Genomic DNA, 27,731 nt, shown 5'->3' with positions numbered 1-27,731 from the left:
TGTATTCTTCCAGTGTCTTTTTTTGTCTTTTCACCATCTCAAATATTTCCCCTCCTTAAAAGATAAGCAGGTACTGCAATGCTTGAAAAACCCAAGGAAAAACCCAACAACAACAAAAAAGAGAGTATGCAGCCTCTCAGATACTGGGCATCTCCCAGTCCAGCCTCCTTCCTCTCAGTCATGCAGCCACCCTCTCTCTCACTAGTACTTCACTGCTCTGCTCCCTTAGGGTCTAGTTACTCACCAGCAAAGCAACAATTTATTAAGTGTGTGGTGGGGAAAGTTGGATGTGTGAGAAAAGAAGCCCATGTCTTCTCTCAGAACAGTTACTGACACACTGGAAATACCAGTTTTGGTTTCTTCACTCAATTCAGAAGTTTGCAAGGAATCAAACTTCCAGATTACTTAGATCCTGTCTACCTGTCGGACAAAAATGGTGTGATCTATGCTTGAAATCAGGAGCTCTGACACTGATAAGAGAACATAGGAAACCACATCATGCTGACTTTTCATGTGGTATTTTTCACTATTCTCACATGCCTTTCTTTCTCATCTACCTCTTTTGTCTCCCACTACATTACTTTTTCTACTGAGTTTACACTCCATAAAACAGTTAATTTCATCTCTTAATGCAACTGGTAATTTAAAACAAAAAATTACTTTTAATAATACAGTCAGAGCAATTAAATTATGGCCTACTTTTGTAATGCAATAAAAGGTGGTTACACATTTACCTTCAAAGTTCCTTTATGTTCTATGTCTCAAAAAACATCCCCGAACTTTGTACCTCCATCTATGTGAATTCTTCTATTTTCAATGAACAGGAGGCAACAGGGAAAAAAAAAACAAAAAAAACAATGAGGGGTCTAGGTCACATTGGACACTGCAACATCAAGGACAGTGAGATAAACTGTGTCCTAACTTGTCAGGTATTGATTCTAAGATCCAAGACATCCTTGTTTGGATTGCTCCTCTCAACCAGGTGTAGATGACGGATCTGTTCTTGTACGCATACAAACTAACAGAAAAAGAAAATTCTGATGATGAATAGAGTATAAACAGCATCATCTGAACTAGTTCAGTTCTGCACAGCTATAAAAGAAGTAATGTATAAACAGATATGACTAAGCCTTTAGAATGAAAGTCCAACACTTTCATATGCCTTAACAAATATCCATCAAGTTTTCTATCCACATCCATCTTGCTTTATTCACTACATTTTGACAGTTCAGTAATTTTCTCCACTAATATAATATTTTGTTCCAAAACCCCCAACATATCTGTACTTCGGATCTGATACCAGATGAATAAACTAACCTTCTAAAATTAAGAGGTGGAGAAAACACTATGTCAATTATCACAGTTTCAGTCAAGACAATGACACATTGCAGCTCATAACCAAGTCAACAGCTCTGCTCCCTCTATCACTGTGTTCATTTGCAAAGCAAATTTTGACAAGGATGAACACTGGCAGGCTGAGCAGAGTGGAGAGATGCTACAATGCTGCCATTAGAACAAAGGAGAACACCACATGGGAAGATCTGGGATTGCCTTAGGATTAGAATAATAGAAATGGGACAAAAGTTATAAAAATCCAAGCTCTCCTGAACATCTCACGAGTGCTGCTCAAGTACACCAGCCCAGGTATAACAGATAATGACACAGTAACTACGGTCTGACAGCTCAACAGAAACAAAAACCTAAATTATATCTGAGGATAAAGTATTTATGTCACTGTACAGCAACCACAGTGAAGCCTCACCTCAACAGCTCATTGCTGTTAAAAGTATTTTCAAGACCTGATTTAACTTGAACAAGTAAAAAGATTGTGCACTTGCAAGAAGAAAGAGTCTATCACATGAGGGAAGACTAAGAGAGACTATTATCTAAACATACTAGAGATCGAAGTGTTTAAGCTACAGTTCAAATACTGCCACATATATTATTACTGCTTTCTGACAAGGTGAGGCTTTCTTCCCTTCTAAGTGGAAGAAGCAATGATAGAAAACAGTTTTTAAAGGGAGTCAGTCAATTAATAAGTGGAATTTACATTATCATCTGCAACTATATGGGCATGGACTCTGTGATCCAAGATGCCCCTTCCAGTCTTAAATGTACATCTCTGTCTTAGTAACATCACTATAAATCTTCCCAAAGGAAATTCCAGCATGGGCATAAAGCACTTTCTTCACCCAAACGTGTCATGCCCTTTAGCCCGAAATCAGCAGTTAACACCTGAACTGGAAATGCAAGACTCCTCTGAGCCTACCTTAATTTTCCAGTCTGCTGAATTTTTAAACAAATTCCCCTGTAATGAGCTTCTAACTGCCTAACCTCTTATACGTTTAATATAGATCTCCCAAAGATTTCCTCTTATCCTCTGCATCCTCTCTGCTCTCCTTGTGTTTTTACCATTTTCTTGCTTAAAATACTGACTTGTCCCTGCTGAGGTTACTGGGCCTATAAACAACATGCTGTAAGCCCAGCACTTGAGGCAGAAGCCTGTCGTGGGGACAGGACATTTTCATGCTCATTATCCCAATCGTGGTTTCTGTTCCCTGTCCTCAGTTTGTTTTGTCTTCCTTCCCCCCCCCTGGCTGGCTGCTGGCTTGCTGCTTAGCTTGCTTGCTGCTTTGGCTTGCTGCTGGCTGCATGCTTTGCTGGCTCTGCTTTCCTCTCTTTTTTTCTCTGCTTTTCGCTGGCTTGCTTTTTTGCCATTTTTTTTTTCCTTTTTCCCGGTTCCCCCCCCCCCCCCCCCCCCCGAAGACATCGGACCTACTCCGGGCAGGAGCTCCCCCCGGGGTCTGCGAAAGAAGCTGCGTACCCTCTGTGGCGAAGAGAGATACAGCTCAACCCTCTTAGACTGGTGAAAACATCTGTGGTCATCTTGGGCTATTTCTCTTGTGCTGGGGAGTGTTTTTTTGTTGTGCCTTAATAAACAAGTTTTTTCCACTTTCCCCTCTGAAGGAATTCCTCCCGAACCCGGTGGTGGGGGGAGGTTGCGGAGGGTTTGGTTTCCTATAGGGGGCTCCTTTGGAGGTGTTTTCCCCTAATTTGTCCAAAACCAGGACAAAGCCTTAGAAGGCTCCAGGAGCACCAGATGTGCCTGATACCCTCACACTTCTCCATTCAGCACTGGGGATGCACCACCAGCCTGGGAACATGCAGATGCACCTTTGGTCATAATTCACACTCTGCCTTCTCCCGCCCCACTCCTGTCCTTCGTCCTCCCTTTCTTTCAGAAATGTTTCTGAAGTGATGTTTTAGGAGTGACACACCACAGCTTTTTCAGCATTTAATAAGCTGGTTTAATAGCAAGTACTTATTTGCCTGCATCTCCCACCTGCAACTTCTTAGCACTAATGCTGGTGTTGCCAAGATCTAAGGTTCCTCCCCATAAAAGTGGTATTAAATGAACTTCTAAATTACAGATCTTCTCCTACATGTTCTAAATATACACAGGAATAATTCTTTAGCTCAGTTGGAGTAAATTTAAACTAATTTGATTCGGCAGATTTGGGCTTGTCAGTGCATCAACTCTGTTTAAATCACATCTCTTACCAGATGTGATTTAAAAGACCACCAGCATATCAAAACTGTTACTGTTCAGTGCAAAGAGTACTGAACACTCTCCATCACTCCTGAAACAAAGTCCTAATTAAAGACTGGTAATTCTAGATTTGATTTTGGTACAGAAATGAACTAATAAACCCCAACAATATTTTTTTTAATTTCAAACCTTATTTTTTAATAAGAAACCTAGAACTTGGACTTTTAATTGTGTCTGGAGGCTACAGCAAGGAAGACTGTACCTGCATACCATTTTGTAATTGAGCATCCTATTCAAAGATTCTACTTACACATTCAAATGCAAATTAAACTAGCTAAAGCACAAATGCCCAGTCTGAGATACAAATTCAATTATAACAAGTCAGTCACTGAATTCTTAATATAGATGCTTTTCTGTATTTATATTTACATTTTAATCTAGACAGAACAATGACCCTGGTGAGGTACATGCAGATTAAATTTCATGGTTAGGTATATGACAAATTAAAACAAGCCAAATAAAATTGACTAATAGGAGCCCTGGGATTTATTTTTTTTTCAACTTTAAGAGACAGAGATGATAATTTTTATCACTTTTTGTGAAGACTTTTCCTCTGAGTGAAAGAACCGTAACCACAGACATCAACCCAGAGATATCATCTCAGACTGGTATTCCTGGCATGACCACAGATAGATTAAAGGATAGAAGAAATTGTTCATCTGAACCATAATACCTTTTACTTGATTTAAAGCAGTTCATGCCTTTAGCTTCTATAAACCTTACAAATTTCAACTCATTAACACTTGAGGCTCCTTGAATAATTACTCCTGCAGATACTCAAGTCAAAAAACTTTGGGAGGCTTGTTCCATGCACAGGACTGAGCAGCTTCCAGCAATTCTACACACTGACCCACCCTGGAAGGTAAACACCATGCTCAAGGGCTCCAACCACTCAGAAGTGCAACCCACATCTCCTAGTTTTTGTGGCAGATGCCCACAGCTCAAGACCAGGCAGTTCCTTCCCACAGGTTATGTGGCTGGTTGTGGTGGGCTCACCTTCCCTGCATAGCAGGTCACTTCCCAACCCAGCTGGAGAGAGAAAATACAACTGAAGTGTTAAGGGTTGAGATGAGGACAGGGAGAAATCACTCAACAGTTGACTCCACAGGCAAAATAGTCTTGATTTGAGGAAAATTAATCTAATGTATTGCAAGTCAAATCTGAGTAGGATAATAAGAAAATAAGAACAAATCTTAAAACACCTTGCCCCTGCCCTTCCCTTCATTTTGGCCTTAATTTTACTTCTGAATTCTCTACTTATCCCCACAGTGGCACAGGAGGATGGGAAATGGCTAGCTCATCACGTGTTGCTCCTGTTGCTCCTTCCTCCTTAGGGAAGGGACTCTGCACACTCTTCCCTTGCTCCATCCCACAGGAGACAGTTCTTCATGAACTTCTGTATGTGAGACCTTCACACAGGCTCTTCACAAACTCCTCCAGGGTGGGTCCCTTCCATGGGGTGCAGTCCTTCAGGAACAGATTGCTCCTATTCCTGTAGGAACAGATTGCTCCTGTACCCCACAGGGTAACAAGTCCTGCCAGCAAACCTGCTCCAGTGTGGGCCTCCCACAGGGTCCCAGCCTCCTCTGGGCTCTGCTCTGCTATGGGGATCTCCACAGACTGCAGGTGGATCTCTGCTTCACCATGGACCTCCGTGGGCTGCAGAGGCACAGCTGTCACACCACAGGCTGCAGGGGAACCTCAGCTCCAATGCCTGGAGCACTTCCTGCACCTCTTTCTCTGCCTTTGGTGTCTGCAGAGCTGTTTCTGTGCTCCATGGTTATATGGGACATGAGGCGGGGGGGGGGGGGGGGGGGGGGCGCGGTTCCTGCATCTTCTCACAGAAGCCACCTCTTTAACTCCACCAATACCAAAACCTAGCTCTGCAAATCCAACATGCTGGTTCAGAGAAAGCCAGCCTTCTGCAGGGAATACTTCTCATCCTCCTCAAACCACATTTCACAGGTGCGTGCATCAGCACTACTGATACACTGTAAACCCAGTGACTGACAGCAGAGCCAGGACTGTGCGCCTTGATACAAACAAGCATTGCTAATGCAGTAGCTTAAGTAATCCATTCTTGCCCTCATAAAAATCTGTGAATCTTGTCCAGGGCCAAGTGCTCAGAGGTCAGTATGTTTCACTAGATCCCCAAAAAGATGCTTTGATCTTGTGTTGGAAGCATACAGGCATCAGGTCATTTTGTTTCAGAAAGGGCACTCAAATCAAAAAAACAAAATAGATAAACTTCTTCCCTCCCATCACACACACATACTCATCTCACTCCTGTTTACAGTGTTACTCAGACACTGAACTTAAAGGACTTTGTAGTCTCAGATGACCTGTAGCCTAATGTACAGTTTGGCAGAATTTCAGGGTCAAAGGTTAGAGCTAAAATAGAAAAGCAAAGATAGAGTTCATTACAGAATTGAAGTGGATCATATCTGATGATCCACCATGAGCCTAAGTTTAGCTTTACATAATCTAAAAATCTATCCATAGAACTAGGTAAAGATTAAACAGGTAAGCACAGCCTTCCACTTAGCCCATCACCATCAACTCCAAACAGAATACAAATAAACTCAACTCCCTACTAAATACAAGTTTTAATAAATTGTACTCTGATGGAAGAGTTTTATATTGTCCAGATTTCCTGTGGAACACTTAGATATACTTTAGCCTATAATTTTTTATTTATGTAAGTAGCAGTTTCAAGAATGTACTTTCTTTTTAGGTATCTTCTCCTGTCCTCCATACTTCATTTTTTTTGCATCAACATCCTCCTCCTTCCTTCTGTCCTTTTAACACAAAACTTCCTGTAAAATAATTGGCAATTTTCCCATAGCTCCATGATCTGCTCACACCTTTTTGGCATTAAAAAAGCAGCAGAAACAATTGCAGTGCTGTGACAGATGAGATTTGAAGGGGAGAGGAGAAAGAGATTTAGTTTGTTGCACTGTGTCTTTTGCTGGGGTGCTTTCTGGAGAATTAAAGTGTGCATTAAGCTAAGCATAACACTTCTGAAAGCATACAATGATTCATAAAGGTCTCTTGTGCTTAGTTTTATTTTTTTTCCCCAACAATATTTAGTGCAATTTGCAAACATCAATAAAGAACACAGCACCTAAGACTATCTAACACACCTACTTAAGGCACAATACTGGCACTTACAAACTATCCTAGTAAAACTTCTGAAGGGCAAAACTAAAACAGGAACTCAAAAGTGAAGTACAGCAATCAATCTTACACAAACACACCAAGCTTTCACAGCCACCAAGACATGTTCTTGCATGTATTAGAGCAGGCAGGCTATTCTGCTTTCTCCTCTAAGCACTAAAAATCCTAGAGGGGAGATTTCACACCAGACTAGAAGAGAGTAAAAATGTATAATTTAAGGTAATTTTGTGTTTAAAATATACCAGTACAAAACTTCACAAGTTTAATGTTTCAATAAAGAAGTTACATACAAATGCAGTGGATATTGGGCCACAGGGATGTCAGTGGCAGAACTGCCACCTTGTAACAGCACAGAATTAGTTTGTCAGCATTAGGAATAATCAGAGTCTTCCCTGTTTATTTAGCACATTTAATAATAGTAAAAACAAAGAAATCTGGCTATTCACAATAGCGAAACTTAACCAACCCCTGTGTATGAGTTATTCCACCTTGAAAATTCACACTGCTGAAAAAATTTAAATGCTTTCTAAGATGAGCAAAAGAAATTAAAACAAAGCAAGCAAAACCTCTAGCAGGATAGGTGATTTGATTTCAGTTGACAGAACCTACACATCACCTAGCTTCCACTAAGGACACCACTGCTACACTAAACAAGCCCTGCAATTTGACATTAAAGGAGTTTTGAAAGAATAGTACATTACATGCTGAAATCACTGTTTTTCTTCACTTCCTGACATTTTACAGCAACTGCCCAAGGGACATGAGAGACTTCAGCATTAGTCAAAAATTTTTGTTTTGAGGAAAAAAATTCTGTTCTGAGGAAAAAAAAAAAAATCTGTTTTACTCATACAGACAACTTGATTGGAAGAGCTGCTAAAGTGACCTTCCAAGTGATGAGGTGTGAATCAGGATGAAGGTGAATCAGGATGCTCCACTTTCACAGCATGTAAATGAATTAAAGCCAGAGAAGGTACTGGACAGCTGTCTTAGTGCTTCAACACCCAAAGGTGTTTTTGAAACCAGCTACAAAGGGACATATAGTCCATCTTGGAAATAATTCTCTTAAGAGGACAATTCAAGAGCACACAATTAGCTGGAAACTGCACCCTGAGAGTAGTCTGGTGTGCCTCTTCATTACCTTGGCTGATGAGGCAGGGGAATATGAGAGGTGTACTGAAGTGGGAATTAAACAGCCAAGACTGTCAGGGACTGGGACAGGAGAAAAAGAAGAAAGGAGAGGAAAATGAAAAAAAACAGTCAGGTACCAGTTTCCTCAAACTGTGGAAAAGAGCAAAATGTCTGTAGTACAGAACTGCTGTTAAAGACAAGAGTTTTCAAAGCAGCAGTTCCAGGTTCAGAAACAAGTCACTTGGCAGGAGGAAAAATGTTCAGGATGTTGAGAAACAGCCCATGCTGGTGCAAAAACCATTGCTGTACAGCACAGTATGCTCTCCTTCATCAAGTTTCAATTCAAAACATTATCTAACATGTATTCCCAATATTAAAATGCAGTCAGTAACATCAAGTAAGTAAGCAGTATCTTTATTTCCTTATTTTAAGGAAATGTCACATTATATGAAAATACAGTGATCCACTCACACCACTATCAATTCCTTGTGTAGGATGTTTCTACAGTGCAGTAACTGGACACAAAGCACAAAGAAAAAAGGCATCTGCAGAAGTACATGTTAATCTGCAGGCACCAGCTTATGAAAACCTCTGCTACAGTTTATTTTCCTGGCATTTGAACTCACACAACTTTTGAGGAATAAAGCAAAACAAAGAACTGGAATAGAGCAACAGAGAATTTAAAACACATTCAGTCAGCCCTGCCCAAGGCCCATATTAAAGGTTGAAAAATAAAATAATTCTATGCTTTCTTATTGAGACAAAATAAGTTGAGATGGCAGTGTTTGGATCATCATCTTAGTTGTATTGGTCTCTTCTACTCTGTGTTCCCAAGGAAAAAAAAATTTGCCAACTGAATGCTTTATGTCCTTATTTTAAAATTAAAAAATACCACTTTAATAACTGATCAACAGGAGTAATTTATAATGAAAAATGGGCTTTAATAATATTCACTACGCACAGAATCACAAGGGTTTATTGGTAATAAAAGCCTTAATTACAGACTCAATTATTGATAGACATAAATGAAGTACAGTTATATCATTTTTATAAGCTGTGCAAAATATAAAATAAAAAGCAAAGAAACCATTCCTGGGCTTTATTATTTCATGCCAGTAAGAGGGCTTTTTTTTTTTTTTTTTTGTTTTGTTTTGTTTTGTTTTTGTTGTTGCTGGGGTTTTTTAATTTACAAAAAGGATTCTGCAACAGTCCTCATTCCCTCTGCTTTTCTTTACCTTTCACTTAGCTTTTCCATCTCCATCCCATTTCTCCTTTCATGAAGTAACAGAGTCCTTCCAGGCTCCTAAATTCTTTTAATCTGCCATTTTAGAGGATGACAGGAATGAGTTCCACTGACCATTCCTGGCCAGAAGCAAGCCAGGCAGCCACTGCCCAGGCACCCTACAGCAGCACTGCCTCAGGTGCAGCAGCATTTGCTAGAGGGACAAACCCACCTGGCCAGGACAAGCAGGTAATGGCAACAAACCACAGTTTCACTCTCCTCCCATCTATGCAAAGGGCAGAGTTCACTCTTATGTCCCTCTCCTGTCCACACAGGACTTTGAGAAAGAGTCCTGCAGCTCTCCAACCCCTTTTGAATAGCTCACATACCTCTGAGCTGATGTTCCACAAGGTAGCAACAAAACTAGAAGGAAAATTGCCTTGTTGACAATGCAGCTGAGCAGCACCACCATATATCAACTCCTAGCACATCACCACAGCTACATCCTTCCACACTAGGGTTCTGTGCTCATTCCAGGATCCTTGCACAGCCCTAGGTATACTTAGCACCCCAGAAAATCACTGCCAGGAGACACGTGCCCTGCAATCAACACCCGGCTCAGGAAAGAGTTGGTTAAATCATCTGTGTGATCTGGATTCCCTAATTTGTGCAGAATTTGGGGCAACTTGAGAAGATGCATGATACTGGACAACAGAAGAATAGCCCCACTAAACATAGATATCAAGGCCTGAAGGAGAATTGTGCCAGTCAGGCCAGAGGAGGGTGCTATTCTTAGCATTGCTTCCAGTTAAATAAAGATTTCTGAGTTAAATAAAGATATCAAGTGTACCTAAGAAATTCTTTCATTTTCACTGCTGCTGCAATTTGCAGCTGGCAGTTGAGTTTCTCAGTGAGGTCCTGGGAAGAAGAGAAGAAGAAAATTCTACAAACTTAAAATGACTGCACACTGCCAGAGATTCAAACATTATCTACCACTTTTAAAAACAGAGGTGCAGTCAGGAAACTAAGTCAATTAATAAAAAGATAATACTGAAACAGAAAATGCAGTTAATGAGAGCCTGACTAATGCCAATAAAATGTTCTTGGAAAAAAGAGGATGCCTGTGATGCATTATTATTCAGAAACTAACTGGTCTGCAAAAGCTAGCCTTGAACAAGAAATAAAAAATGGTTGCGTTAAATAACTATAAAATTAACACAGACCAATAATGATTTTTCTTAAATTAAAAATGAGCAAAAACTCAACTGATAATGCTTAGCAATTTCAGTAGATTTCACCATGCTCATGGGGAAATAAACAAAGAAAATGTACAAGACACCCAGTTTCACCAAAATTAATTTTATCTTGAGCAAAGTAACCAAGAAATACAAATAAATCAAATATCCTACTGGGCATAATCTGGCTGGGAGAGCAATTTGATTGAGCCATTTTTGATAGCTGTAGTTTCAGATACTAGGAACTTTAAACAAAAAGAAAAGAAAAGAAACACCCAAGGATTATATTGGACAAAATATTAAAAAAAAAATATTTCAGTGAAGTAAGCGATGCAGAGGTATGCAACTCTAACAGGATATGTTGCCATCCAGCAAAAAAGCAGAACCAAAGCCTGCATGAGCCTCCAGAAAAACCACCATAGAAGAATCAATAATCAAACATCAATTATAGAACATTTGAACAAAAATAAAGGAGGTACCCCAAAAATAAGAACATCAAAGGCTGCATATAAACAGCAAACACTCGGCTAGAGGTCTGGAAGACTGTCAATTTTATGGCATAATGCACTTACAGCCTGTCACCAGCACAAATAACTTCTTCACACAAAGAATTTCACATCCCTGTTGAGAATGTTGGAGGAAAATAAAATCACAAAAAAAAGAAAGTTATCCTTTGATACTCTCCCACTTATCTGTAAATTCTGAACAATGATGTGGCTGAACTAACCACACAGGAATGCACACATTCTTTAAACTCACAAAGCTCAAAGTAAAGTAACCTACGCTTACAGGTGAAAAAAAAGGTGTTTGACTAACGAGAAAGTACACACCATCATCTTTGTTGTGGGATGAATGTAAATTGAGCTTAGAAATTGACGGGCTTGACCCTCATCTTTTGGAAGCCAGTTTAAAAGACTCCAGGAAAAAAACATTTCTCCCTCATCTCCCTAAAATGCAGCATGTAGAAACACATTGAGATAATGTGTAGGCATTCAGTGAAAATTATTACAGCTTCTAACCTTTACTAACAAGTTTCAGAGCTAGGTAATTGCTTATAAAAATGAAACTGCATTTACTATTTGCTAACTTCTGATAAGCAGCAGCTATATAATTGATTCTCCCTTTCAGTATGCAACCAATTGCACTGGTATGAAAGCCTGTATGTGAAACACTGGTATTTTATTCAACGGTTTGTCTCACTGCCTACTTTCCCCTCTGTTGAATAAAGACTGAACTCAAATTGCCATAAAAAAAAATGATGTGGACTACTTCAGTGTATTTAGTGTTATTACTGGGTAAATGGCCTGAGACAAAATGAGATACAAGGTTATCTTAAGTTACTACTTTTCTGGGAGGAAATCTAGGAGTCAGAAGCAATCATTAGTCATTGTTCCACAAGTCTCCCAAAAAGATCCATCACAGAAATCTGGCGAATCTCATAATACTGTGTTTCTGTATCTCCAAGGCATAGTTTGGTAGAAAAATTCTGATTAATTAGCTGTATCAGAATAGTTTGCTAATATAAACATAGCTCTCATCAGCATGTGCATTCCTGGCAGCATGACAATTCTCCCTTCCTCCTCTCCCTTGCTCCGCTTTTGACAGTGCAGTCTGCTCGCTAAGCACATCTATGCTCACACCTGGGCTGCTGTAGAAGCACTGGGGAAACATGCATGATATTCTTTGAGCAAAGTCTGTTGGACAGTTAGCCCTGAGAATTCTATCTAATGTGTTTCCTCTCTAGATTGTTCCAAAACCCCATAAGCTTGTGTTTAATGACCCAGAGGGAGAAAAGAGCAGCCTTCTTTACTCCTCTACATAATCACCTGCTGGCCTAGAGCACAAGTCTCTCCCCATGGTCACTCACACAAATAGGTCAAGGCAAAGGACTTCGAATCCTCATCACATTCACTTCTGCCTGAATTGGTCCTAGATTGAGAAATTCTGTGTAGAACTCCTAGGTGTTATTTGAGATGGCAGATGAGCCTGTGATTAAAAGAGTCATGGTATCATGCTATCGTAGGCATGGTTAAAGAAAGACAAAAAAAAAATTGTTGAAGTCCATTCTTTCTTTAGACTGAGCACAAGTTCAAGTAGAAAGCACCATGTCTAGAGATCAATCTTCCGCTGACGCGCCTGTCCACTGCAAAGGGAACAGAGCACATGCTGGTCTTCAGTAACTCCCACTTTATCTCAGTAAATTTTCTATAGGTCTTGCTTCCTATCACAGTTGTATGCAGTGAGAGCCAAGATTTTACAGGATTTTATTTATGTCTAGACAACTTTTTAAGTATTTAAGTCTCTTACAGTTAGTCACAATGATCCTTCGCTTACATTTTACAATCTTCCAGCATAATGAAAATGGATGTCCAGGAGCCGGAACAACCTAAATGATCATTATTCACAACAAGCTAATAAAATATGCTTCACTGAAACTTAATACTTAAAAACATACAAGCTGAAGTTAAAACTGCTCTGGGAGTTTATTTTAAATAGCAATAACAATAAAGCACTACAGTACCTCATTGAAAAGTGGGACACAAACAACACATGAATGGGACCATAACTGAATTAGTCTACACTGCAAAATAAACAAGTAATTATAACAGGATTTGATAGCCATGCATTTAAACATATCCTAATCCTGAAACTAATAAGAAGGCATAACTATAAAAATAGATCTCTCATGTTAAGTCTCATAAAAGTCACAAAACTGCAAATCTGCTGTAAAGGATTTTCTCACATTTTAATTAACTATCATAAAAATATTGTGATGAGATAATCTCAGTTTATATAGAAGTATTTTATCCATTTAAAATTTCGCTCAAGAAAGCTTAGTAAGCTGCCTATTCCCTGCTGACAGGCACAAAAAAAAATGTATCCATTCTTATATATTCTATTTTGTAGATGGGAAAATCACATGTGTGCAATTTTAAAATGGAGGCTTTAAAAAGTCAGTCAAAGAGGTGAACTTACTTCAGACTTGGGAAGACTGAACTAGATCAATCCCCTACCTGAACTATTTCTCTGCAAGTCATGATAGCTCAAAGTGCTCTGCAAGGAGCAGAAAGATTCTGTGACTCACAGACAGTATCCAGCATCTTAACAGTCTCTACACCATCTCTTTTGGTTTACTATATCCTCCCATGTCCCCTCTCTGCATAGGCCCTGATATTTCTATTCTAAAAATTAGGTCCTTAAGAAACTATTTAAATACTCAAATAATTTCAAAGCTGGGTGTTCAAACACATGCTGGATGATGACTCAAAACTATTGTGTTAGCTTAATTTCTGTATTTAGTCACCAAGCAAAGCTGCTGTTTTAGGCTTACAGCACCTGTCAACTACCACAGGCTGCTTCTCCCCACCTCATTCCAGATACAGCATGAACAGGCTTAGACCAGGAAAAAGGCTGACTGTTGCAATTTCAGCAGCAGTGGGTCATACACTATATTTATTACAATACCCTTATTAAACAACTAATGCTACATTTCTTCAGAATTGGTAAAAACGCACTGTGAGAACACTCAGCTTTGAAATTATTTGAGTATTTAAATAGATTTAAATAGATTTAAATAGCTACTCCACAAAACATCTGATGGCTCAACAGGACAGACACAGACATTTATGTCACCCAGAGATTATGCTCAGCACATGACACCCTTTCCCTGGCACATTACCTCATGCACCAAGTCTCTTACGATGCCTAGAAGAAAACATTCAGGGTTTTTTCCTCCCCTCAAAAAGACTGTCAGTATGAAGAGCTTTTCAGTTTATCTGTTCTGACCCCTAGATGGAGAAGGGAGGCTGTCTAGAAAGGCTATGTTAGTCCAGGTGGTTGCCCTATGAGCACAGGCCACGTCTGCCCAGGGCAAGGATGTGTCAGCTTTGCCAAGTCCCTGTGGGAAGCAGAGATGGAGTCCTGAGACAGGAAATAACACTGAACTGTGTGGCTGACAAAAGAGGAAGAGCGTGACATGGCAGTAACAGGATCTTTACCAAGAGGGACATCCTACTGAATTACCACAGGTGAAAGGAAAGGGTGTGATTGTCAACGCCAGGGGAATACGTGGAGATACAGACAGGGGCGGCCAGGCACTGCCTATCTTGAAATTGGGTTCTCCCCTGCTCCTCTCCCTCAAAATACTCTGATCGAGGGTTCTTCCTCAACCCCACCATTTTCCAGAATGCTTTCTGCTCTCCTGTCACAACTTGTTTCACTCGCAAGCCCAAATCCAGCTGCCCTTTCTGTGCAGAGGGTTTCCTCCCCCACCCACGCAAGGGGAAGAGGCAGCACACATTGGCTGTGCCAGGGCCCTCTGCTTCCTTCCTCCTGACATGGCCTGCCTGCTCTCCCACCCCAGGCTCTCCAACCAACATCCCTTCCCACTGTCTCTGCAGCAGCAGGGCATGTGGGCTCCCCTCAGACTCAGCCGACTGTCCTCCAAAAACCCACCCACACAACACGCTAGCCCCACACACGCCAGCTACAGCTCCTCCTGTCCCCATGCTCTCTGTCCCAGCTTTCCTGTCCCAGTCTCTGTTGCAGACCTCTTTCCATGATTTTCCTATAGTATTTCTTTACATAGGCTGTAGGGGTATACCGTGTTGCACATGCTGGAAGTAAGTTCTTTGCCTTTAATTTGGGTCTGTCACTCTACAGAGATGCTGATCTGTGTCCTTGGCCGGATCACCATTACTGACTGCAAATTTCTCTCTCCCGTCTGTAAAGGCTCCAGTCATAAATATTTGCATACAGAACAGTGGCAGAAAAGTGAACTTTTAAGTATGCACATTAATATACCCTGTCAAAGATCCAAAGTGCTGCTGTTGCAATCCTAGACACTCCAGCTTTAATTGTTTTCACCTCTAAAGTCTTCACTCTCCAAAGCCTACAAAACATAGAGGCATACTATGTCAATAACAGAGTGAAGTTAAGCAAACAATATGCTAGCAAAAAAAGTATTTTCTATTTCTCAGCCTGAAATGTTATCAAATATCTTTTGATGTTCAAATGGTATTTATAAATCAAAACCACCTCTATTATATTATTTTGCTTTCTTTAAACCAGAAATCCAGACATTTTCTCTTACATTTCAGCTGCCAAAAGAATAAAAATTGGTGGGTAAGAATTTAAGTAATCTTTGCATTTTTTTCCCTTTCCTATGATTTTGAGAAGTCAGGTTCAGACTCCCCTCCAAATAAAATGGCAGTAAAGAACAGCTTTATCTTCCAACTCACTATATGGAATTTTAAACCTCCACTCGTGTGTCATGAGTAGAAGAGATCACATGTGGCAATATACAGCACCTAGAAGGCATAGTTAGAGCCAGACAAGGGTCCAATCCAAGGCTAAATCACAGACACGGATGCTCCTCAGCTGCAGCAGTAGCTGGTGGTACAGGCTGACACTGTCAAGCTCCCTCCAGAGTCACAAAACACTCAGCCTAGTCCCTTCTGCAACAGAGGGAAGAAACTGTCTCACAGGAATTGCTGCTCCTGATGAAAATGGGACCTCCCTGAGCTTTCTGACCTGGACATGTGCTATTCCAGATCTGATCTCAAGACAATCTCCCTGTTCCAAGCCTTGCATGACAAAGTTCGGCCACCGTGACACTGGGAGAGCACTTCAACCTGCAATTCACCTGGTATATCTGCAAATATAATCTGCACAAGATTAAGCATTCCAGACTCACCAACAGCTTGTGGGCAATAGAAATTACCAATGATGTGCATCCATTGCAGAATTAGACCATAGAAAATTATCCAGCCTTGCAGTTGCAACTAAAGCATTACCAAGCAGCCAAAGGCCGTTAAGTGTCCATTATGTTTGAAGTACAGCACAAGCAAATGCCATAAGAAACATAAATAATTGTTTCACCACTAAAGTACAGAGATCATTCAAATCCTTTCAGATGAAATGCATGCTGTAGTACTTCCACCCTAACTTAACAACCCCAGAGGGCTGATATGTCCAAGGGGAAAGTGGTTCTCCTAAGCCACTGTCAGTCCTAGTTCACAACAGCTTCTACAACTATCATTGTTTGAAAGCCTGGCATATGGTGCGACTTTTTTCAGAGAACACTCATCAATTTCCTCTTCTTTTAAAAAGAAAAAACACTAACAAACAAAAACCAAAACCACCTAACACAACAAAACAACCAACAAACAAAAACACACACAAAAAAAAACCCAAAAAAAAACAAAAACAAAAAAAGAAACATCCAACCCTGAATCCACATTCAGTCCTCAATGTTCCGTGCCCACAGGGAATTAAAGAAACTCTGGACTTTGGTGTTTTTTTGTTTTTTTTTTTTAACTTTCAAGTTACTATTGAGGAAGATAATGGAAAACTGCAGAGCTTAGCATTTTATTAGTAGATGGAAGATTTAGGTACTTCACACCTGGAATTAAGCCCCAATAAAACTTCTGGTTTTGTAGTAGCTATCCCTCCCTAAAGACAGAGTAATAGTTCAGCTCTAAAGAAGGAAAAGAAAATGCAAAAAACATAACTAGAAGCGACTTAAAAGCCAGCTAAAAAAATCTTTCAAACATTATGAAAAGTTTTAGCAAAAAAATAAAGGTTTTCATTGAAATATTCCCTTTTAAGTTTCTATTTTTAAATAACAAGGTCCTTCAAGTTTTATGTAGAGTTTATCACACTGTCACAGAACTTGCAGTCTGTGAACCACCAACTTCCTTCTGTCCTTCTGTGGTTATGAAAAAAAAAATCTGTACTGTACAGTATGTCCAAAAAAAAAAAAAAAAAAGCATGAATTCTCTATTGCATGATGAGAGTCTCCTCAAAAGGAGTCAAGGTCCCCACATGCTCAACACTCTGCTCTCTCACACTTAGATGAAAAGCCTTCCAGAACAATTGTTGCTGCTTACAGATGATGACACCTCACAGGAAGACTAGAAAACAGTTGAAACACAAGTATAAGCAAGCTATGGATGTTACTTTTGTGAATTAGAATCCACACCTAAAACAAGGCATCCTACCATACCAAGAGCTAAATTTTTATATATATTCACACAAAACTTCCAATGTGAACCTCATATGTGGCCTTCAGGAGTAACCATAATTAAAACTATAAGAATAAATCATTTTGAAAAACAGTCTGAATGCATTACTTCTGCCCAGAAAAATTAACATCCTCTTGGACTGAGCCATCAACATCAGTCTTCAAAACTACTCCCACATTTAAAAAAAAAACTGGACTGAGCATTCTAGCTAGAAACTATTCACCTGCCTCTCCTCCTCTGGATACAAGTATCACTCCTCCCAACACCCCCTTCCTTCTGGATAAAGCTGCTGGCAGCTCACACTCAGCCATTCAGCATTCACTACAGAAACACACTTATTCATTCCTCTATGCCCTGTGCCACTGATGCAAGGGAAAGAGAGACAAAGATTGTGAGCGTACTGGGTGTGCTGAAGCCCATCTTTCCTTATCACTGCTGTACTTGCAGATGGACATAATGATTAAAAATTGACCCACAGAGGGCTTCATGCACGATTCAGAGCAGATGAAAAGTGTTTCTAAAGTAAGCAGACACATCTTTGCAATAGGTCAGACAGTAAGCATGCCCCCAGCAAAAGGTGGGAACTTCTCATGCTTGGGAGGAATAGACATCTTTCCCCTCTTACATAGCAGAAATTAAACAGCCACGATGGACCTACAGGTGACCACCACTACAGGAGAGTTCCTGCCAGCTGGCTCTTCAGCTGCATGCTGTCCAAGAGGAACCCCCAAGCTCCCCAGGCTGAGTTGTGCTGCTCTGGTGGTTGCAGCAGGCCTCCAAGGCCCCCTTTGCAGGATGATGACAGCCAGCAGTCTCTGCAGAGCCTAGTGTTGCCAGCATGCCCCAATACCCAGCTACATTCCCATTCCCACAAGACCTCCAAAAAAACCACAATTCTCATTTTCCTGTTCCTGTCCCTTTGGCTCTCAGGCAGACACAAGGCATCTCTTTTGCCCCTCTGATACACCAACAGTTTTATACACAGGCCAGAAAGCTTACCTTCCTTCTGGCTGCAGATACCAAGGGCTTAAAGCTCTTTTGAAATAAGGAAAGAACTTTCTTAGAGAGCAGGCAATACATTATGTTAGGATGCATAGAAGATGCCAAAATATTCTGGGAATCTACTAAAAAATGGTTAATCTGCCTCTATATCCACAGTAGTCACCTTTGCAACATACTACTTATTTCCCAACATCTCAAAAGTTTTAGACTACTCCCCCTGCTGCCCTGAGAAGCTGTGCAGAAGTTTTGGATTTAACATCCCAGGGTACTTAAAGTGACAAGAAATGACCCACAGCCACAAGGGAGTCTGGATGAAATACCAGAATCTGACCCTTATCAAGTCTGCAGGTGAACTTTCAGAAAGTGCACTCCAAGATTCACATAGACACTTTGGAATTTGCTGCTGTGAGGCACCTCACATTAAGTGGGGTTAAATCTTGAAGATCAAGGACTTAAACTTCAAAGCTGAAACAGAACATGTTGCATCATTCAACAGCAGTGTGATGTTCCAGGTCAAACTGAACTACGGAACAGTCAACCTCCAAAAGTCCAGTTACAGAAACCATGTCAATAGCTAAATTACTGGAGCAAACCATTTTCTGAAAGTTTTAAATATTTAACAAAACAAAAAATATCGGGAGGAAAAAGTGCAAAATATAAACTTATGCAATGCAAAGCAGCTGTCATTATTTACTCATACATTGGTGACTGTTTCAAACCACAGGGCTCCATTATTAACCATAATTACTAGAATTACTTTACTGACTGTAAAGCTCTGCATTACTAAGTTCTTGCAGAAAAATAACAGTAAGAAATATAATTCACTCAAACTGGAAGCTGCTGGGACACTCATAACACTGATTTTCTTATTGCTTCTGTGTGTAGGCCAGGTGCAAGATTAGCAGCAAGTTGTGCAGCAGTTTGAAAACTGAAGAGTAATATTAAAGATACTTGACAAAAAAAAATCTCAGTCATTAATTATATTTAGAAAAATTATCCCCTCGCTAACCTTTAAAGCTGTCAAGTGTAAGATGCAAATGTTTTCTGGATTTACATCACCAGTTGTCAGGGCACTACTTTGCTGTCAAGTGCCAGAAATTTCCACCTTCCCCAGTTTTAGAAAGCAAATCGCATACTGGGGTGTCCCTGTGTGGATTTTAAAATAATATACGCCCTATCATCCTCTCCATATGCAAACATTTGATGTGCTTTATCAAGAATGAAGAAATTGATTCAGCATTCTTCTTTCTTCTGAAGTTACATGGCTACACTGCAGTTTCCCAAATCCTGCCTGAATATTCCATTTGTCCTTTCCCTGTTCCACGTGTGGTTTTGTAGGTAAAAGCCACTGAGCTCATCTCTACTCTCCAGAACAACTAGAATAAATCACAAACCATGATTTTATCTGGATGACTCACAGAATCCACTTTGCTAAACACATGCTGCTTTGTACATTTCATGAAATAAAATTCCATGCCAAAAGGGATAAATGCATAGATTAATACTCTAGCTATCTCATCAACTGAAAAATAATTCAGAAGCTGCAATTAAAAGAAACAGCATCTCACAAATAATTTTGAGATCTCATAGTTGCCTTCAATTGCCCATTTTTAAGTGTATTTCAACCCATGTATTCTCTGTAAGGTATCCAGTTACAGACTCTTAAGTGAACACTTACCATTCCACCCCAGAGATAAACTGTGCCAACCCTCTAAAACAGGGGCCTTAGGAATTCTTCCTGGTTAGCATGAAAAATTTATTCAGCTCAACCGTGAGTTCTCAAAAAATAAATGGTTACATTTTCTAACAATAACAAGCAAACAAACAAACAAACCCCCCAAAAAACCCAAAAAAACCAAAAAAACCCAAAAAACCAAACAAAACCAAAACCCACCCCACCAAAAATTCACATTAAAAAGCCAAACCAATGAAACAGTGAAATAAGTCAATTGTATATAAAACATCATACTTAAATCAAGCTGTACCCAAGCTACATCTATTTTGTTCTCCAATGTCTATGGATATTTTCTTTAATTAAATTGAGAAAAATGGTTTAAAAAAATGCAATATCTGTAGCAAGCAAAATGATAAATGGCATATGTCCAGGATTCACCATTATTCATTGAAGAATAATGCTGAGTTCATTACAAGCTTACTTGAAGGTGACTCTAAGAATACTTTTTAGAAGTCCTGCTATTTATTGGGACCTCATAATTAGTTTCAAAATCATCTGATCAGAAATACTATTTAAAAAAAAGAAAATATTCAAGAAAAATATAAAGCCCTAAGTTTACAGAGCAGTTATCAGCTTTCTGTATGTATGTTTTTCTGTGTTAGAGACATGGAAGGATTTAAAAGCATACACCTAAGCTGGCTTCTTTCACAATCACCACATTTACAGAATGACATACATATTCCACTTTTCCTTTAAAAAAAAATCCTGGAAGAACAAAAACCCAGACTTTTTTAAACAAATGCCCTACCTAACATTTTACTGGAATTTCTAACTTTCTCTCACCCCAGCACTAAGTCTGGTACAACCATTTCCTTATCCTGTTTGTAGCCTATTTCATGCTACACCACTCTTGGTCATTTGATCCCTAGAAATACCCTGGAAATATTTATTCTAATTCTTTTTGGGCTTCTCCATGAATCTCACCAGCTGCTTCCCTAGACAAGAAAGTGTCACTTAAAAACCGGATTCTGTAGTGTATCCATCTGAAACACCCAAAGCCTTGCAGCAAAAGAGAACTATCTCTAATTGAGCCATCTTTTGGGGTTTGCCTATTACGTGATTTGGATTTGTCCTTCCTTCCACTTCATGCAACAGGAAGCCTATGATGAAAGTCAGATGCTTTCAGTAACGAAGCCTAGCACCACAAAACACTGTGAAGAAACAAAGACTTTTAATATAACTTTCTGGCTGAAGCCAGAGGTCTGGGAAAAGCTGAGACATGCTGCTTCTAACAGTAATGTAGCGGAGCTCCCTCTATTGAATTAGCTGCCAATATCTCTTCAAAGCTTTAAAGATGCCGATGTGGTCAGAATCAATGTTCTAATAAAAACTTAAAACCTTCCAGCCTGGGCAGCTGGGACCCGTCATGTACACTGTATGCAAGAGACAGCTAAGGGAAGGGGACAACCACCACACAGAGCCCGTGACACATGCCAAAATGTCACTGCCTGCCAGGGCTACAGCCCTGGGGACTTCTGCTGTCCTTGGCTCCTGTTTGAGAGCTTTCCATCAGGTCCCAAACTGCCGTGCCCAACGCCCATGATTAACGATGCCAGGGCATACTACAGATGGTGCTACCACAGCACAAACCACAACACATGAGTGCAGTTCGAGCTTTTGAAGTTTTTCTTCACAACAGGGGTTAACTGTACAGAGTACAACCTAAACAAAATATATGGATATTCAAACTGCTGAAACACTTATTAAATCACCAACTGCATTTTTTACTTCTTACCAAGGGAACAGCTTAGTATTTCCATTGCTGTTGAAAGCACTTTGAATGCTTTCTACCCAAACATTACAGAACTGTTCTAACCCTTGATAACCTCTAAAAATTATATCCTGCAGGTGCTCTGTCTTGCTCTCTATGCTCTTTTATCACTTTCTCCCATTTTTCACCTCCCAAAAGAAGCACATTTATTACCAACAATAAAAATACTACTTCAGAAGAAGCAGCAGTGTTTTAATAAGCAAGTATTTATTTGCCATTCTGGAGACCTATATCCATGATAAAAAAAAGCAATTTGATCTTAAGCTAGGCAGAAATTCCTCAAAAGAGCCAACACTGTGGAGCAGTAGATTAACATCCACTGGTGTAGGAATAATTGTGATTCAAGCCATCCTCAATAAAACACTGGGAAAGACAAAGGAAACAAAACCAGAGAAGAAAAAAAAAAAAAAAAAAAAGGAAGAAACTTGATCTGATTACTGGCAGTAGTGGATTGTCAGAATACAAGGTGCATTGCAATCTCCTCTCTAAATGATGAGATTCATTTTCTAGTGTATTAAAGGCAGAAATGCACAGCCTTCTTTAATATTCATCCTGTTCCCATTAAAGAAAATATACTAAGATAAAGAACATGTAGGTCAAAACCTTGTCTTCTTGGAAGATAACACTCAACCATTTCATATCAAGGGGAGTTGTTAATATGCAGGTTTTCCTGGAAAAAATCACATTCTGCTTAAGTAATTTCTAATTATCACCCTACAGCATTTACAGTTCTTTAATAGTCTCTCATCTGAGCATCAGTGAATGGAAGCATAACTATTTTTCTTGAAGACAGAGGAACTTGAGAGAAATCAGAATATTGCAACAGGTCCTCAATTCTCTTACAAATGTGACCTTGCAGTTTACACACATTTTTTAATAAAAATGACTATTACCAGATGAAAAAGCTGCACACCAGCCACCCCAGAGGAACCTTGAGTAGCACTGAAGAGAAAGTGTAAAGATTATAGGGTTTTAGATATGGTGAAAACAAATATAAAGTCTAGCCTCCTATCAGAGCTAGCAGAACTAACCAAGACCATACTATGACACCAAACTATTAGAGATGTGGAAAAACAGTTTCAACAATCATCATGGTAGTATTAAAAAGCCACAAAACTCCCGTGTGTGAAACAGCAGTGGAATAACCAGTGGAGATCAGACCTCGGGCCAGCTTATCTGTGATCATCATGTTATGGTCACAGAGTACCGATCACTAGAAGGGAAGACTGAATATTGATCATCTAGTGTTAGGAGATCCAATTACAAATTACAGCCTAGAAAATAAGCCCATTCAGTCTCCCCAGTGTTATTAGGTTCAAAACACACACAGAGAGGTGGGGCTCCTCTGTAATCAGTTCCCTACTAGCAACCTGCTCTTTTTTCACCCAAGAAGTCCAAAACCACTTTCACGAAAAAATACTCTCCAGAAAATCCTCTGGTAGGAACCTAAAAAAGACCACAATGGTGTGTTACGTATGAGCAGCTATATTAAAGCTATTGCTGCTACAGAAATGCTTGTTTTCATATGGCTCAGAAGGATCTCATAAGGAATCAGGTACGATACCATGGAAATCTGCAGTGAGCACTCTTACATCTTAAGACAATAAACCCCACTGTAGAAGTAAGATACTTGCAAGAAAATAGTGAATACAGTTTTAGCCTGATCATGCGTATGTAATTTGCATTATGTAAAACACTTCTCCTGGTTTATTTTCCCCTTTATGTATCTTCTTGCATAAATATTTAGAGATTCTGTTCCCCAAAAATTTCTGCTGGAAGTAAGTCAACAAATGAGTTCTACTACAAAGAAGAAAATACCCAGGGAAAATAATTTTAACAACCCAGGTTACTTTCAGGAAGGAGAATGGATGGTACTGCAAGAAAGGGGATTATTCTTACACAGGTTAGAAAGTGAAAATAAAATATCCTGAAATTAAATATGACTTGTGACAAATATATTTATTTCATGAATATAACAACATATATTTTCTTCAATAAAAATCACCTGGCTGAAATTTCAAGGATTTACAGACCTGGATGATTTCTGTTGTTGGCCTATGTCTTCTCAGTGCTACAAACACAACAGTAGAGGGGAGAGCACAAGAAAAATAGTTTATGTTGGAAGATTTTCACATTAAAAAAAAAAAAAAAAAACAAAAAAAAAACCTAAATATATCAAATGCTTCCCAAAGCAATCAATCCAACAATTAAAACTTACTTAGGAATGAATCTGGTTACCTGTATATTAGGCCACAAATACATGGCACACTGAAGCATACACACATGGTGCAGATGCTTTCTGACTTCAGTTTCAGAAAACTCATGTGAACTCCAGATCTTAATATAGAAATCCAGTTTCCCTAGCTCAAAGTCACACCATATATACCAGGGAAAAAAACACAGTCAGAAGTGAGAACACAATGAGTGTCACAAATAAGATTACATGTTTCAGTCTCACTAGGCTTAGGCAATATGTAACAAGTCTAGCAATTAAAGGAGAGACTAAGAGCTTCTTTGTTGTTATAATCCACCAGAAAGCAGTGGGAGGGGGAAGGTCATAATGAGGTCTTGATTAAGAGTTTACTTTCTTTTCACACACAGACATTCCTCTAGTGATGTATGAGATAATAATCCATTTTCTCACTTAGTCTGACCTAGAGTCAGTTTCTTAGTGCCAAATGTGTACTTGGACCCCCTCTCTCTTTTTAAGATGGGTATCTTCCTAGGCAGTTTATTCTGAAACAAAATAAAGTTTTAAAGTTTTAAAGAAACAAAACCAAGTTTTCTCATAAGGACTTCCAGTCCATCTTAAATATTGACAGAGATATTTACAATTGAGGCACATCAACTTTTAATAGCTCATCTATTGCTTTCCATACCCAAAGCTCAAATGGAACTCCCAAAAGCCAAGCACCATGATAGAGTAATCTATAATTTGTTTAGATGATAGCAAACTAGCTATCATCTAAAATAGCTGAGATAGCAAGGGGGGAGAACCAGTAAAACTACAGCAATATCAAGACCTTTTTAGAGGTATTTTTGCATGTAAGTATCTTTTATATTCCTCAGACTAAACAGAGAACTAGAGGCTTAAATCTACTACTGGGCTTTCCAAGCATTTTCACTGCAGGGAAAGTTTCTAAGCTGAGGTGGAGCTGGTTTCTCCCCACACATATTTCCTTACAGTTAGCCTGAGCTTCTCCTTGATGGGGCAAAGAAGGAATGAAAAGCAGAAAGAACAAGTTAAATGGCTTTGCTGACGGCCTATTAAGATCATAGATAGTCAAGTGACATTTTTTTATAGAGCTCCATCAACACAACCTTTGAGATAAAATATTTTACTGGTTCACATTTTCTTCAAATGGAAAATGTAACCAGTCACACAATGACCAAGATAGTTTTGTATTTAGTTGGCTAAATCTCTCCACAGGAGCCAAGTCTTGCTTCTTAGAAGCTGAGGTGCTTATCCCTCTGATAATCCACATGCCTTCAAGATTTCCTAAAATGAACAATCTTTCCTGAAGACTTTCTCTGCATCACAGCAACCGGTATTCTTTGTAAGCTCTGCCACTGGGACTAGTATTTATTATGTCCAACAGTGATTATACCCTGTATTTGCCAAAGCAAAAGCCAAGCAGCACAGTCTGACACACTGCTTATAGTTCCAATATTGCTGTTGATTCTGTCTGGTGCTTTTTTACTATTCTATTTGAAATTACAGATTCAGCAGGCTTCCTTTATTGTTGCAGCTAGTTTTCAGTTTTCTACTTGGAGCTTGTAAAACACAAGTATCAATGCACCTAGTGAAAGAGGTCTGCTCCTCTCTTCCATTTCGCCAAAAGCATACTGGCTGTAAACGGTTAACTAGAGAGCACGTAACAACCAGGCAGAGGCCAGGAATGAAAAACCACCACCAGTTCCAACACTTCTGCAAACCCTCCGTTGTTGTAAAGGCACATAGAAGCAAAGCCATTTCTTAAAGCAATACAAAATTTTACCACAGGCTGACGCTCTTTCTACAAAAATAATGAGACGGTCCCCGCGCTGAATGCAGAACTCCTCATTCACAGCTTTTCCCTCAGACTTCACTTTCACGCTCAATATTAACAAAACAAAGCCTACAAACACCTCATAGCCAAAATATTCCCAGAACAATTAGGATATTTAGTACTCTCTGCGCCTTCCTACTTCCCTAGCGCCTCGCTCAGGAGTGCGTTCACGGGCGGGGAGGGGAAGCGAAGTTACCCACGCGGCCCTGATCCGTCGGAGCAGCCTCAGGCACGCAGCGCTGCCCCCGGGAACGACACTCGCGCTGCCCCAGCGGGCTGCCTGAGCAGGGGGCACCGACAGCGAGGCTGCCTGAGGGCGGCACCGCGCCCGCCGCGCTCCCCGGGCTCCCACCGGCAGCGGAAAGCGGCGGGAGGCCGCCGGTCCCGCGGGATGCCGGCACGGCCACGGGCGGCACTGAAGGCGAGGAGGGGAGAAGCGGCTGTAGCGCCGAAGATGCAGGCGGCTCGCCTCGCAGACGAAGTGAAAGCGGCAGCGCACCGGGGTTCGGCTGTCGCTCCCGCGGGGGAAGCGCTGCCCGGCGGCCGCCGACAACGCCCTGGAGGGACCCCACGGCCGCTTCCAACGGGAAAAGATGAGACCAGCGTCTCTCGATCCCCCTCACCGCTCGGGCAGCTCCTGCCTTTCCACAGGAGAGACGGCAGCAGCCGGCGCACCCTCGGAGGGCAGGAGAGGACCGCTCTCTTCCAGAAGCGCAGCGGGATGTGGCGGGCACCACCGGTCGGGAGCCACCCCCGGAGAGCAGGGAGCCCGCGGTAGGTGCTGTGGCGCTCCGGGTAGCGGCGGGCGGGCACCGCCACCTGCGCTCCGGCCTCACCTCCGCCAAGTTACGCGCGGCCGGGACGGCGCGGCCGTGGCCACCGCTTCCTGCGGGCGGGAGCTCACCTGGGGGCAGGCAGAGAGCTGCGAGCAGGAGGCAGAGCAGGGGCGGCAGCGGGCGGCGGCGGCAGGAGGCGCAGGCGGCAGTGGCGGGGGACTCCATCATCCCGCCTGCCCGCGGCGGGACCGGGAGGCGGCGGCGGAGCGGGGCGGCGCGCCCGCGGGAGCTCTTCCCTCTTTGCCGAGGCCTGGAAGAAGCAGTGGCGGCTTTCCCCCGGCGGCGGGAGCAGCGGTAACTTCCCGGGCGCGGGCGGCGGGGCGGCTGCTCTCCCTCTCGGCGCGCAGCGAGGAACGACTCCGCACCGGAGCAGGTGGCGGCTCCCTTCTGGCAGCCGAGCGGCGCTCCAGGACTGAGCACTGCGGCGGGAGAGGCGGAGTCGGGCGGTGGCGAGGCTGGCCCGGCCCCCGAACCCCCGCCCCTGCCGGCACACGGAGCGCAGGCCGGGGGAGCCCCGCGGACAGCCCCGCCACCGCCCCGCCCCGCCCCGTGCAGCCTCCCCTGGCGCCCGGGATGTGCCGCTGCCTCTGGGGCGGCGCTGTGAAGGCGAAGGGGCCGGGGCTGACGGGCATGCGGGACAAGCCGATCCCTCCTTCACCTACTCCTGCTTTGCCTCCGCTCGGTGCATGGGCTGTTTTCTGGTGCTGTGTTCAGGAAGCGTGTTGGTTACGAGTACTGCAAATCCAAAGCTAAAAAATAATGAAATAATAATGACAATACCCGTTTTATTGTGTGTATAGAAACGTGATGGTGCCTCCTCTGAGCCAAAATGAAAAAAAGGGGGGAAAAAAAAAAAAAAGCAAAGACAATAACAATCAGCTTCATCTGATTTATTTGATAAAGCAGAGGATTGGATAAAAGGAGGGAAGCTCAGCACACTG

General features: G+C 41.3%; 1 protein-coding gene across 3 annotated transcripts in view; it reads right to left on the bottom strand.

Annotated features, from left to right (window-relative positions):
* The window catches only part of ALCAM (activated leukocyte cell adhesion molecule), a 121,246-nt gene extending 94,211 nt beyond the window's left edge, over positions 1-27,035 (bottom strand). Inside the window, exon 1 of one of the 3 annotated variants that reach the window (XM_053971033.1) lies at positions 26,859-27,035. In XM_053971033.1, the coding sequence (XP_053827008.1) occupies positions 26,859-26,958 (100 nt within the window). In that variant the 5' untranslated portion in view covers positions 26,959-27,035. The remainder of the gene's footprint in view (positions 1-26,858) is intronic. The other 2 variants (XM_053971032.1, XM_053971031.1) reach the window with 2 other exon arrangements.
* Between the last annotated feature and the right edge of the window lie 696 nt (positions 27,036-27,731).

The sequence above is a fragment of the Vidua macroura genome, chromosome 2, assembly GCF_024509145.1.
Source record: "Vidua macroura isolate BioBank_ID:100142 chromosome 2, ASM2450914v1, whole genome shotgun sequence".
NCBI lineage: Eukaryota > Metazoa > Chordata > Aves > Passeriformes > Viduidae > Vidua > Vidua macroura.
This window is presented reverse-complemented; position numbering and strand designations above follow the sequence as displayed.